General features: G+C 40.9%; 1 protein-coding gene across 1 annotated transcript in view; it reads left to right on the forward strand.

Moving 5' to 3' along the window:
• CORIN (corin, serine peptidase) overlaps positions 1 to 14689 on the forward strand; it is a 216063-nt gene that overhangs the window by 61644 nt on the left and 139730 nt on the right. The window contains exon 4 of the mRNA XM_027103039.1: positions 3429 to 3610. Within this exon, the coding sequence (XP_026958840.1) occupies positions 3429 to 3610 (182 nt within the window). The remainder of the gene's footprint in view (positions 1 to 3428; positions 3611 to 14689) is intronic.

Genomic DNA, 14689 nt, shown 5'->3' on the forward strand with positions numbered 1-14689 from the left:
GCTTGGTGCTCTGTGACCACCTAGAAGGGTGGGATAGGGAGGGTGGGAGGGAGATGCAAGAGGGAGGAGATATAGGGATGTATGTATACCTATAGCTGATTCACTTTGTTATACAGCAGAAACTAACACACCATTGTAAAGCAATTATACTCCAATAAAGATGTGAAAAAAAATAATTTTAAAATAAACATCTTTGTCTACAAAAAAAATTATATAGGTAAAATTTACAATTTTTTTGTAGATAAATAATTTGAGTAGCCTTCCTAGTGAAAATCCCCTAGAAACCTCACTATTACTGTATAATAGAATTCTTTATATTTGTTCCTATGTATTTGTTTCAACACATAATTACAGAGGTGAGGAAAGAATTTTCGGCTTAAGCTTGAGTTGAAATGTTGTAGGGACTTTTGCACAACCCCAAATGAACTTCACACATCACTTAAAGTAACCATCTTTCCTAAAATAGTACCCTGGTAGCCCAGACTGGCCCCTCCACTGTGCTGAGCACTGTTTTCAAGATGTCAGTCTGCTTGTTGCTTGGATATCAGCACTTATATTTCAAAATAGTGTGGTCTGTCTCACGGCACCGTTCCGCGTGATGAAAAGCAAAATGCTTCAATCCCTCGTAGGCACTTGAATTTCATGCAAAGCAAGAACAAATGGCTCTTCATTCTGCTCAGTGTTTGAAAGGGCTGCTGGTTATTAATACTCTATCACTATTTCACATGTCCTCGTCCAGCAGTTTAAAGCCTATGGGTCTTGGTTGGTTACACCTCTTTAAGAGAGCTATTTGGAAACACTCTAGACATTTTTCTTAGGCCCTATTTTTAGAATGGAAAGCCTAATGGTATTTTAATGTCTCTCTATATTCCCAGAACAAGTCTCGAGAAAAAAAATGTTACCTTTTGAAATTTAGCAAAGCTGGTGGGATTATCACCGCTCCTCTGAGAAGCATTGTGTTAAGGAATGAATTTTGATTTACAGATCCAGCAAGCAATCTTCTAATGATGCCAGAAACCTCTGGGAGGGTTAAGTGTCCATCTATTAGTATGTACTACTCTGTGTTATCTTCCTCTCTTTTCTTTGAAAGTCTCATTGTGATCTGCTCACTTGGGGAACGTAGTTTTGATTGTAGGAAGGGAAGCAAAGGTTGAGCAAGTAATGCTCTTGTGGAGGTGGCTGACCAGGTGGGGTGCTGGAGTGGCGTTGGACAGGATGGTGTCAGTACCCAGGTCAGGGACTAGGTGGCAAGGAAGAATGCTGAAGCCAAGCCTAGCTTATCTTGCAGCTTTGTTGTGGGCTGTCTCACACCTGGAAAAGAAAGAGAAATGCCTTCACCCTTTCCTAGTGTTCCTTAGCCCCTTAGGCAAATACTGACTCATTGAAGGTTAACTAGGAGTTTGTAGAGTAAAGGGAGAACCCCAACCACTGTGTCTATGGTTGGTCCACGGGAAAGTACATATCAAGTTTCGAACTAACCTTGAGCTATGCTTTTGGAGCATACATTCCTAAAGTGAGGACTCACGTGTAATAGAGTAGTTAATAGTCCTTGAATCAGTCTGCCTGGGTTCAAATGCTGGCTGTGATACTCACTACCTCAGTGATCTTGGACAAGTCTCTTATATTTCCTGTGCTTCAGTTTCCTTTTGCGTGTATTAGGGATGATAGTAATGGTATCTGTGGTACAGTACAGTGCTGTAGTGAGAAAGAAATGAGTTAATGCATGTGTAGTAGCGCTTAGAGCCTAGCGAAGTATGAGTATCTGCATAGGAATTCTGTGTTCTCCACATTCCTCAACCATGATCCCCAGTTTCATTTGAGAAAATATAGTCTCTAACGTCTTTGGAATAAGATCTAGGAAAGGAAATCTTTTTAAAAAATGTTATTTAAGTGATACTTTCCATCCTATGAACATCTAATATATTTCCTGAATGGCAGTCAGGTGTCCTCTTTACACTGAAACACTTGCCTGGACTAATTCATATTTTATGTTCTAAAGCGAATTCTTTCAAATGCAAAACATCTTTCTACATCTTCACTAACAAATTTAGCTACATATTAATGTAGTCATGTGAATATCAGGATTCTAAAAGATACCCAGTTTTAAGGCGAGTTTCTGAGAAGGTCAAAAGTGTTTGTATCTGAATGTAACTGTTGAGTACCCCTTTCTCACATTTTCATATAACAAGATCTCACTCTCAAGATTCTTTCACAGACTCAATCACTTCTATTTTAACTCAGTGACTGGCGCATCCCATTATGTTTCTGTGATCTATAGAAATTTGAATGGGGAATTATAATTACGCTTTAAAGTTCTTAAAGCCTAATTATTAGATCCTTATATGAGAATAGATGATATGCAACAGTAGATAAAGCGTGGATTGAAAGTTAAAACATCTGGATTCTCTTCCCGCTTCTTCCATTAGGAAGCTATGTGTGTCTCAGAATTTCCCTGAAGTTATCTTAAATGGAGGATTTGAATGAGGTGTTGTTTAAGGTTTCTTACAGATCTGATACTGTATGATTCTGCAATAGCTTATTGACCCTACATTTGTGAAGTGTGTGCTTTGCTTTGACTGACATGTATATTTTCTTTCCCAGTTTTCTTAAAATCATTTGAGATGCCTTTGCTAGATGACCAGCCAGGGTGAGAGATGCAGTCTATAGCTGCAAAGTAGAAAAAGCCACCTGGGTCTGCAAGAGAACAAGTCCGTGGCCTTGACATTGCAGCATCCCTGTCCCCAGACACAGAGCTGCAGATCCAGGAGTGTTTGATTGAATGTCAGATGAATAAAGACAAACTCCAGGGCATCATTACTTTACTGCTAATGGACAGTTGTTTGTGTTTTTCTATTTTGCAGAAGATAACATAGAAATGAAAAGATAAATAACTGTACAGGTTTTCAGAGTTGCCATTTGTTTGTATAATATTTTCCTTTCCAGGGAGGCAGTGGAGGCTTAGGAACAGCTTTCTCTCTGGCTGCCTCTCAGAGGTACTTTGAATTTCTCAAAGGGATGATAAAGAAATGAGATTAACCTATTTTGTGACCTACTTCTGCCTTTCCATTTTGGGGGCATTCATTTGCATGTTAATTTACTCCTTTTGATAGTAAGTAGAGCTCTGTCTTGGTTGACAGGTTTACTTTAGCATAAGAAATCTCAAAAAAAAAGTCATTTGGGATAAATGCTTCCACAAGAGACAGTTAGATGTTGTGTTATGGAACTAGCTTATTCCCTCTAGAATCATGACAGTAGGGTGGCTGAAATCCTTGTTATAGTGTTGAAGGTGGAAGTTCAAGTTGTTGACTGTAGTAAATATAAATTAAGATAATATTGCAGCACTGGTGGACAACTTTTCTTTAGCTTAATTATTATTTTGAGAAATAGTCTGTAAAAACATTAATTTTCACCTTTCTCTTTTCTTCTAGTCATGGACTCCTGCCCTGTAGGTCCTTCTGTGAGTCTGCAAAAGAGGGCTGTGAATCAGTCCTGGGGATGGTGAATGCCTCCTGGCCCGAATTCCTCAAATGCTCCCAGTTTAGAAACCAAAGTGAAAACAACAATGTCAGCAGGATTTGCTTCTCACCACAGCAGGAAAAAGAAAAGCAATGTAGGTGTCTGCATTTTGTTGCATTTTTTAAAGTTTTTTATTGAAGTATACCATCCATGAAAGGAATTATACAAATAATGTGTACAGTACAACAAATTTTAACAAAGTGACCAGACCCATGTAACCAGGACCCAGATCAAGAAATAGAATATTAACAGCATCCCAGAAACACAAGCCCCCTCCCAGTGACCTGATCCTCCCAAAAGAGACCTCTATGCAGACTTCTATCAGCTTAGGTAATTCTGCCAACTTCTGAACTTGATATCAATCGAATCGTACAGTATGCATGCCTTTTGTGTTGAACTTCATTTGCTCAACATTATGTTTGAGAGGTTCACTGTATTTTCATCTTCTTGTGGTTCATTCATTCTCATTTTTATGGTATTCTAATGTATTTTCCATCACAGTATATTTTTCTGTTCTACTGTTGATAGACATTTGAGTTGTTTCCAGCTACTGTGAATGGTGATGCCGTGACTATTCTTGTACATGTCTTTGATGGAACATGGTTATGTATTTGTTCAGCAAAAAAGTTTTTTAAAGTGGTTGTTTCAATTTATACTTCTCCCAGCTGCGGGTGAAAGTTGCAGTTGCTTCAGATCCTCCCCAACACTTGGTATTGCCAGTCTTTTTCATTTTAGCAATTCTGATGATAGTATTGTGGTATCTCTTTGCATTTTAAGTTGAATTTTCCTAATGAATTGGATTGAATTTTCAAAATGTTTTGGTTACTTAAATATCCTTTTCTGTGAAGTGCAAGAAACTTAAGTGCAAGTGTCAAAATATTTTGCCCATTTTTTTTTTTTTTGCGGTACGCGGGCCTCTCACTGTTGTGGCCTCTCCCGTTGCGGAGCACAGGCTCCGGACGCGCAGGCTCAGCGGCCATGGCTCACGGGCCCAGCCGCTCCGCGGCATGTGGGATCTTCCCGGACCGGGGCACGAACCCGCGTCCCCTGCATCGGCAGGCGGACTCTCAACCACTGCTCCACCAGGGAAGCCCTTGCCCATTTTTGATTGGGTAGTTTGTCTTTTTATTCTCGACTTGTGGTTCTTTAGGCATTCTGGATATAAGTCATCTGTTGGATATAGGTACTGTCTGTGTGGCTTGCCTTTCCTTTCTTTTATTATGTCTGTTATGGAATAGAAGGTTTTAATTTTAATGGGTCTACATTATCAAGATTTTCTGATCCTCAGTTTTCTAGACTCTCCTGGTACAGTATGTAAGAACCTCTTTCTAAATTATGAGGAAGGCCCTTTGGCTTTCACACATGAGTTACAGTTGCCTGGAGCTTTGAGTTATCTTTTTCTAGGAAATTGAGCTTAGCTGAAAGCCATCCAAGTCACTGTCCTTATAGTTACTTCTCAAACACTTGGTAAATTACCCCATTCAGTGCATTCCTTTCCATAGGTGGACTATTCCAATTCACCTCTATTAAGGGTTTTAGCAATTGGACCACCCCCTTATACCAGGGCCTGTCTATCTCTACCTTCCATCAATGATGGCAACTTCGCTGCCATCCCAACAGTGAGTAATCCAGATTAATAACCCCATCGTATCCCCTGCTTTCTTGGACCACTTCTGCAGCTGTCACAAGCTGGGTCTTCCAGAAGCAGCCACTGAGATGGGGTTTGTTGTACAGGGTATTTATTAAGTATCAGCACTTGTAAAGGAGGGAGAGAAAGCAGGATTGGGTAGAGGTAGAAGTTGAAATGTGATCCAGGCACACTGAAGCTTGGCTAAATCCACGGGGAGCTCTGGGGCACATGTGGCCTGAGGGAGTTGTTCCACGTTGGGTCCAGACAGCCGGGTCTTTATATCCCCACAATCAGCCACTGGTTGTGGTCCTTCCTGGGAAGGGTGTGCCCTTGGGTGAGGCAGCTCTCTGCAGTTGAGGCTAAACTTGAAGGATCTAAAGGCTGTTGGCTGACAGCAGGGGGCAACAGGGCAGACACGTAGAGTGGGAACAGACCACTTTGATCCAGTCAGAGACTGAGCTGGTTTTGCTTGTTGTTTATAAGGAGTGTTGGTAAGGCTCCATCTCTCTCTGGTTTGTTTCCATTCTGAGGGTGCACTTCTCCAGTGAGCCTTACTGCGAAACCAAGGTGTTTACTGCATTCTGCTCCTCCTTGGCGGTCCCTAGTGGTAATGTTTTCCTTCTCAGAATAAGATTGCTGGATTTCCACTCGGCTTTGCAGAGGTTTTCTACCCTTTAGTTTCTTGCTCTTTACCGTAAATGCCTTGAGGGGAAATCCTTCCGTGTGACAGGCCCACTTCTCTGTGTCTCCGTCCCCACTACGTCCTTGGCCCATTGATACCCTGCTCCTCTGGCAGCACCAAAACTCTGACTTTTGTCTCTCCACCCCCCTGGGATTGCCGAAAGCTCTACTGGCTTCTCTCCCTCTTTGAAGTGGCCCTGTGTCCAGGTTCTCAGTTTCTAGCACCATGCCAAGAATTGGCAAGATCCAAGGGGAAAAAACATCCATAGAATGTAGACTGTTTGTTCTACACTTGTCTTCTCTCTGGGGTCTCAGCCACTTACCTCCTGATGGTCGCATCAGCTATCAGAGGCCTTTGAACAGATGTTTCTTGTGCTTTATCTGGCTTTTCTACTTTTACTTGATGGGGGTTGGCACTGACTTATCACAGGTTACTACCTCCTAGCCAAAAGTAGAAGTTTGTTTAATTTCTTGTTCACACACTGTTTAGTGGAGGTCTGCTGCTAAATTACGATTCCCTCCAAAAGATTGTATATAGCACTAAGCCACCAGAAGGATGAGTGAGTGTATCTGAAAGAGAAGCCCCTTGATTCTTTTCTTTTTCAGCTACATTTGCCCCTGTTTTGATAAGAACACTTTATTAGTGCTCATTTGGAAAATGTTGCCTGCTGATACAGGATTTAAGAATCCACTGAGAAAATTTGAAAATAAAAAACATCATCAGTATTCCTTAACACGATGGTCCAAAAGTATCAGTTCTTAAAGATCAAAGTAACATCAGTATTCTTTAATAGCGCCAGATGAAATGCCACCTCACATAGGTTCCCCAAATATCAGAAGATAGTACAAATCTTCTGATCTTGGAAAAGATTGATGACTTTGGAAAAGATCTTAGAAGATTGATGAAACATTTATATTAAAAAACTTACGTTTTAAGAGAACAGACATTTCCTAAGTACACTCATCTGAGATTCTCTATTTGTCAGTCTTTTTTTATAATTCTTGATTGTACTATATTTTCCCATGTAGAATTAATTCTCTGAAAATGGGTCTGATAATTGGTGTTTGATGCAATATTTTCCTAGAATTTGAAATAATTTTTCTGTCTCATGCTTGATGGATAAGCAGGATGCTGACCATCATAGATGTATTCATAGGTCATGTGCTAGGGAGAAAGCTACTGTTAGCTGTGATCTTTGTGTAAGCATAAGAATATAATTTCTAGGGACTTCCCTGGTAGTCCAGTGGTTAAGACTCTGCGCTTCCACTGCAGGGGGCATGGGTTCGATCCCTGGTCGGGGAACTAAGATCCTACATGCCACACAGCACAGCCAAAAAAAAAAAAATATATATATATATATATATATATTATAATATCATCTTAATCATATAAGGGTTTATGCTGTAGGGCCAGTTATGAATATAACTAATGAAGTCCTTTTCTCATTTTTTCATTTATTCAGTAAATATTCATTGAGTACCTACTCAGTTCTGAGCATTATTCCAGGTAATCTGAAAAAATTAATTACAATGACCATAATATTGGTTTACATCCATCTAGTGTGGATGGATGACTGTTATTATGTCTGTTATGGAATGACTTTGCAGCCTTTGACTTTGCAGAGATGACTTTGCAGCCTCCACCTGGGAACATTTGGCAATGTCTATGAACATTTTGGTTGTCACAACTCTGGGGACAGAAAGAGTTGCTACTGGCATTTAGCAGGTAGAGACCCACTGTGCTGTTAAACATCCTGCAATGCACAGGGCAGCTTCCCACAGCAAAAATCTGTGTGGTCCCAAATGTCAATAGTGCTGCTTTTGAGAAACCCTGGTTTGGGCTTGATGCTTTGCAAGGTACTTTCTAGTAGTAGTAGTAATAATAATAATAGTAATACCTATCATGCTTCCTACCTTTAAGGAGTGTTAAACCTAATCTGGTATACCTATATGTGAGAAACAACGTAAAAAGAACATTAGTGACTCCATCCAAACACGCTGTCAGACAGAAACTATAGAGGAACACAGGTTAATTGTCAATGGAGCAGAAGTAGAGTCAGTCACATAAAGGAGTTCTGGATGTGTGAAAGAGGAAGGGTCCCACTTGGCACAGAGGAAGCGGAGAGGTGTTCTGGGGTAGGCATTCAGCACTGTGAACCTGTGTTGGGTGACAGGTGCCAACTTAGCCCATGAAACAAATGATTATTAAAAGTTGACTCCCATCTTAGTCTTCTCCTTCCAGCTTGTCAAATCATTTGCCCCAAGAAAACAGTAACCCCCTTTTACATTATGGACCCCATTCTCCTTTCCAAAGTGCTTTCACAGCTGTTCGCTCACTTTGCTTCCAGAGTAAATCTCTGAGGTATGATCATCTTCATTTTATAAATTAGGAAACTGAGGTTCAGGAAGATAATTTCAAAGTTGTTTAAAATCAGTCCCCCTGGCTCTGTCTTCATCCTGGGACCATCCTGGGATTCAATTCTTAATCCTTGAATGCTACCCTCTGTTACAGCCCCCTTCTCACAAGAGTTTTCAAAATGTCTTTTCAGACTGAGTCAAGCCAAAACTCACAACTTTGTAACAGCTGCTTTTCCCAGCTCACAGCTCTGTAAATTCAATTCATCTTCTCATAGCATCTTTTAAATCAGTCATAACTCCAAAGATATTTTGTTTTCATACAGAAGGATACCCAGTCGTCTTATCCTTTCTATCTTATATTGATGCCAGCTCCTGTAAAGTAAATAATGTGCTAATGTGATAGTGCTGTGGGAACTATTCTTCAGAGGTTTTTAAAATAAACATTTGTACAGGTTTCCATAGTTGAGTTGTGAGAACTCAGAGAGCTAAAAGTCAAGGTCAATCAGTCATTCTGAGCTTTCTGACTAATCCTTTACCTTGTCTGAAATCGTATATGGAAAGTAGTTATGAAATAGTTTTTCTGTGGGTCTAAAGAGATCTCTGCTGCCATGAAAGAAACTTCTGCTATACATTCTTTCATTTTCCTCTTCCTTTTCCTAGTATCTTATTTGCTTTCCTAGCTTTGGTTGCTGAGAGCAACCACTTCAGTGTATTAGCAGCAAAATTGTAGTCTCAAGATCTTGGTAAAATATATACTCTGAATTTCTCCTATTGAATTGTGAATTCACTCGGGAAAATTATTCAGTACTCTTTCTTTGAGGTACTTAGTATCAATATTTTGCCAGAGATAGATGATTATAGATAGCATGGTGGAGTTACTAAAATCTAGCCATGCACTTTTCATTCCAATGAACAGTCAAATATAATGAGGTTTTCCTAGAGCTTCAAATTTCCCAACAGGTATAATTTTAAATTATTTAAAATTTAAATTATAAAAACGTTTTCTTTCTTCCATATGTAGATGCTTCCTTTAAGGGCACCAAACTTAGATCTGAAGACTTGTTTTTCCAGCCCTGGCTATTTTATTTAATAACTGTGTGGTCTTCAGCAAGTTTCTTAAACCCTTTTTGCTTCTCTTTCCTCAGTTTTACAATAGGAATAATAATACCTGGGGGCAGGGGTAGAACAGTTTTATGGGGTAAATGAGGTAATGTATTTGAAAGAATTTTGGAAGCCATAATGCATTATGCAAATGTAAGTGCTTCCATCCAACAAACATTTAGAAGCATGTTCTATGGACCACATAGTTCACCAGGAACTGGAAAGGGAAGACGGCATGCATACGTTTAAAGTGCTCATAGGTCAGTGGAGAGATAGACAGATAAGCACAGAGGCAGAGCCTGAGACAAGGATTTGAGCACAAATCTTATATTTGGGAAAGGCATGGAAGAGTGGAGGAGTGGGATGGTGGTTCAGGGAAAGGATGGTGGCCACTAAAGGTAAAGTGAATCCAGCTACCATCGTGGGTAACTGGAGCTTAATTTCACAGGCAAATATGGGAAACAGTGCATAACATATGACTCAGAACTACCCCACTGGAGGGGTGAGGTAGCTGGGGGATGCCCTTCCTTCCTTTAGCCTTTGAAACTGATAGGATCTACTATAGCCCATAAATACTATGTTCTATAGGAGCAGAGACATGGGATTGTGCAGGAGGAAATACAAAACTTGGCTGTGCCCTGCAGTGGAAGGCTTTCATCCTTGATGATTTCTCCTTCATCTATAGCACTCTCTTTTCTTTTGGTTTCTAAAACACTGCTCTGTTTTGGTCAGCTTTCTACCACTCTGGCCACACTCTCGTCTATCCTTTTCTTCTACTGACCCCTTAAATATTGGTATTCCACAGGATTCTAGTCTCAACCCTCTTTCCTCACATACTATACATTTCCTCTGGGAAACCTCATACTTGATTGTGGCCATGTAAGTACTGATGACTCTTTTTTTTTTTTTTTTTAGTACTGATGACTCTTAAATCTGTATTTCATCCCCATTTTATTCCACTTCCCCGAGCTTCTGACTCATATGCCGAAGTCCTTGCTCCAAACTCTCAAGCAAAGCTACTATTTTCCAGGTCGCCAGGGATTGTCATGAACGTTGCTGAATTCCATGGGAAGTTCTCAGTTTTCCCCTGACTGTACATCCTGCAACATTTGCCACATTTAATCACTCCCTCCTCCCAAGATAAACTCTCTAGGCTTCCAGGTAGGTCTTCCTTCTACTTTGGCCACTTACTTTCAGCCTCGTGTGATGTTTCCTCCTCGTATCTCTCTAAAAGGTGGTGTGTCCCAGGGCTCAGTCCTTGGATCTCTCCTCTTTTTGGTGACCTAATTTAGGCTCAGGACTTGAGATACCATCAGGCACTGACATCTACCAATGTGCGTCTCAAGCCTGCACAGCCTCTGAACTCTGGACTTGCATACACATGTATGCTTGTGGTACACACACGCACACACACCACCTTCTAGTTACTTCCACTTGAGTGTCTGCAAGGTGTGTCAAGCATAACAGTTACTACCCTGGTATTGCCCCACACCTGCTGCTCTCCCAGCCCTCCCCATCTTAGTAAATAACAACTTCATTCTTCCGGTTGCTCCAGCCAAAGACCTTGGGTTGTCCTTTACTCTTCTTTTTCTCCTCCATACCATAAATGATCTGTCAGAAATCTTACCATCTCTACTGTCAAAACATACACATAATCCAGCCGGTGCTCACCACCTCCACAGCCACTACCTGGCTCAAGTCACCTCAACTCCTGCCTGGATTATCCTTCCAGCTCCTTATTAGCAACGTTGCTGCATCCCTATGCCCCGGCAGGCTATTCTCCATAGAGAAGCAAAAGGGATCTTTTAAATGTTCACGTCTCTCCTCTCCAAGTTTTCCCATCTCCCTCAGTATAAAAGCCATCATCCTTACAACCTTCAGGGCCCTCAGTCAGTATCATTGCATCACACAACTCCAGGGGAGCATCAGTCACACAGAATTCAAGGTGAACAACCTCCTGGAGCTGTACAACTGCCCTACATTATCTGGCCCCCATCACCTCTCTGACTTCTCTCTGATAACTTGCCTTTTAGCTCTGAAGGCTCCCGCTACTCTGCCTGCTTTGCTCTTCCCCCGGAGATCCCCTCTCCGTTCTTTTAAGCACCTGTCTGTTGGGCTGTAACATAGGGCATGTTAGGGACAGTGGCCAAAGATGAGGGAAGGAGGAGACACTATGTGAGTCATGGTTATCATTATTGTTGTGGTTATTTGGGCGGTGATAGAGCTGAAGACTTGGAAGAATTCTTAATGAACTGCATGATCGACTTGTCTGGTACTTGAATTTCATTTGGCTGTGAACTGACACTTGAAGGTTTTAAAAATCATTTAATGTCCTTAATAACTTCTTTCCATCTGTGAACCATGAGAAATGCTCATCTTGTGGATTTCCAGTGTTTTTCCGTGAGAGCCACAGCCTTGTTTTCACTTCGCTCTGCCCCATGCCTAGCATAAAGTAGCAGTGCCAAATAAAACAGATTTCTTGTGGAGCCTAAATACTACCTGTTCTCTTTGGGCTCAGTAGTTTCTTGTTTATTTGAGATTTCTTGTTTATTTGAGATCATTTGAGATTAGGTTTCTATTTTCTGCCAGATACTGCTTTGGTTGCGGTGGCACAGTGGTTCCTAAAACTGAAATATAGGGCTTCCCTGGTGGCGCAGTGGTTGAGAGTCCGCCTGCTGATGCAGGGGACACGGGTTCGTGCCCCGGTCCGGGAAGATTCCACATGCCGCGGAGCGGCAGGGCCCGTGAGTCATGGCCACTGAGCCTGTGCGTCCGGAGCCTGTGCTCCGCAATGGGAGAGGCCACAACAGTAAGAGGCCCCTGTACCGCAAAAAAAAAAAAAAAAAACCTGAAATATAGAGGTGTCCTTTCCTCACCTGCATTCATTCATTCTTACTCTCTTTTCAAGTTAGCTACGTGGCTTAGAGGTTGAGAACTCAGAAACCCAACATCACAGGTTGATCCCTGTGCATCTTACAGAATATTATTTCTTTCAGTGGCTGGAGACCGAGGACATTCACGTTTTGTTCAGCATTGTGCCTTGCAATCAGAAATTTACATTGGTGGTCTTACTGATTACAATAAAATGCAGGAATTTTTAGCAACAAAGCAGAAGTCTGATTTTTTCAATTTATGTAACTATAAACTCATAGCTCTAGGCCTATTTTGGTCAAAAAGCAGTCTGACCACTCCAACAAGAATGCCAATCATTCACATCCTGAACAATTCAAAACATCATCTATTTTAATTCTATATTCAACTTTATATCCCCATGGTGGTCAAGTTAATCATAGCAGATACATCTTTGTAGAACCAGGTAGTTGGTTTTTTGTTTGTTTGTTTGTTTGTTTATTAATTTATTTTTGCTGTGTTGGGTCTTCATTTCTGTGCGAGGGCTTTCTCTAGTTGTGGCAAGTGGGGGCCACTCTTCATCGCGGTGCGCGGGCCTCTCACTATCGCGGCCTCTGTTGTTGCGGAGCACAGGCTCCAGATGCGCAGGCTCAGTAGTTGTGGCTTATGAGCCTAATTGCTCCACGGCATGTGGGATCCTCCCAGACCAGGGCCTGAACCCGTGTCCCCTGCATTAGCAGGCAGATTCTCAACCACTGCGCCACCAGGGAAGCCCCATGTTTTGTTTTGTTTTTTTTTTTTTAAGAAAACTGCCTTTATTCTATTAGTAGTTGGAAAAATTAACTGGTACAAAAAAAGAGTTCAGTCAGCTGGAGAGGAGAGGGAAACCGAGGGCGACCCAGGTCTGGTGAGTCCTCTGGGAGGGAACCTGGATACAGTAAGAAAGAGCACTGTGAACTAGAGCCAGACCCTGCCTTCCAGGTGAGACAGGTTATGCCACCTTCTGAAGTGTCTAAGTGCCTCAGGCATAAAACCAAACTCCTATTTACTTAGCCCAGCTCTGGGCAAGGGGGTACTGGAATAAGTGGGGCCGAAAAGGGGTGACGTGACCATTTTTTATCAGAGAAACTGACAAAACGGGAATTTAAAAAATGAATTTTCCATCTGACTTTATTTTCAAATATGCTTTCGTTTTAAAAAAACAAAAAACAATACACTTTCTGTGGGGATGACAAATATCAGTATTCGGAAATCCAGTTGTACAAAACATACCACATCTAGTCTGGTGTAGATATATTTATTTTTGGTAACATGCATTAAGCGGCACTAAATACACTGGTTGGGTTTTTTTTTCACATAATAAAAATATTACCTTAGTTCTGCTTCATATTTGTCTCCAAAAAATTCCCAAGACTGGATACTACCTATGTCCTTTTGGTGGGCATAACTCCTTAAGCTTAATCAGTTTTTCTTGAAATTGAGCTACAGTGATGTGGCAATTTCCTGGTAATTCAGATATCCTAGCGTTTGAACTCTACACTCTCTGCCACCCACTGAAACTAATGCGTGATTCAGAATTATCACATCAAAGTCTGAATCTCTTCTGAAATTGTGACTTCATTATGCCAAATAGCATCACGATCTTCATAACTTAAATTCCATTGAGCTCAGCAATTGGGAAGTAATTACGATCTCCATTTTCATCTGCTCAATCCATATGTTTATTTTGTGTCTGAACCCCTGTGCACATTTAAACAAAATAAGCAAAATTCTTATTGAGGAAGCAGTGTAACGTAGTATTTAGAGGTATGGTCTTCTAAATATTTTTGCTTGTGTAACCCTAAAAGGACTTTGAAAAGTTATATACCCCTCGCACAATGTTATCAATAAGTTAATATCTTTTAAAATTTAAATAATGAATGTAAATAGTTGACAAAGAACACGATCTAAAGAATATTATAATAATCGACATTTTATTTTTTAGCATCTTTATTGGCATATAGTTGCTTTACAATGTTGTGTTAGTTTCTGCTGTTTTATAACAGAGTGAATCAGCTATATGTATACATATATCCCCATATACCTTCCCTCTTGCATCTCCCTCCCACCCTCTCTTTCCCACCCCTCTAGGTGGTCACAAAACACAGAGCTGATCTGCCCATGTGATGCAGCTGCTTCCCACTAGCTATCTATTTCACATTTGGTAGTGTATATATGTCAGTGCCACTCTCTCACTTCGTCCTAGCTCACCCTTCCCCCTCCCCGTGTCCTCAAGTCCATTCTCTACATCTACGTCTTTATTCCTGTGCTGCCCCTAGGTTCATCAGACCATTATTTTTTTAGATTCCATATATATGTGTTAGAATACGGTATTTGTTTTTCTCTTTCTGACTTCATTCTGTATGACAGACTCTAGATCTATACTCTTCACTACACATAACTCAATTTCGTTCCTTTTTATGGGTAATAATCCATTGTGTATATGTGCCACATCTTCTTTATCCATTAATCTGGCGATGGACACTTAAGTTGTTTCTATGTCCTGGCTATTTT

Source organism: Aethalodelphis obliquidens, unplaced genomic scaffold, assembly GCF_003676395.1.
Source record: "Aethalodelphis obliquidens isolate GAN/ISIS:26980383/991018 unplaced genomic scaffold, ASM367639v1 scaffold6, whole genome shotgun sequence".
Taxonomy (NCBI): Eukaryota; Metazoa; Chordata; class Mammalia; order Artiodactyla; family Delphinidae; genus Aethalodelphis; species Aethalodelphis obliquidens.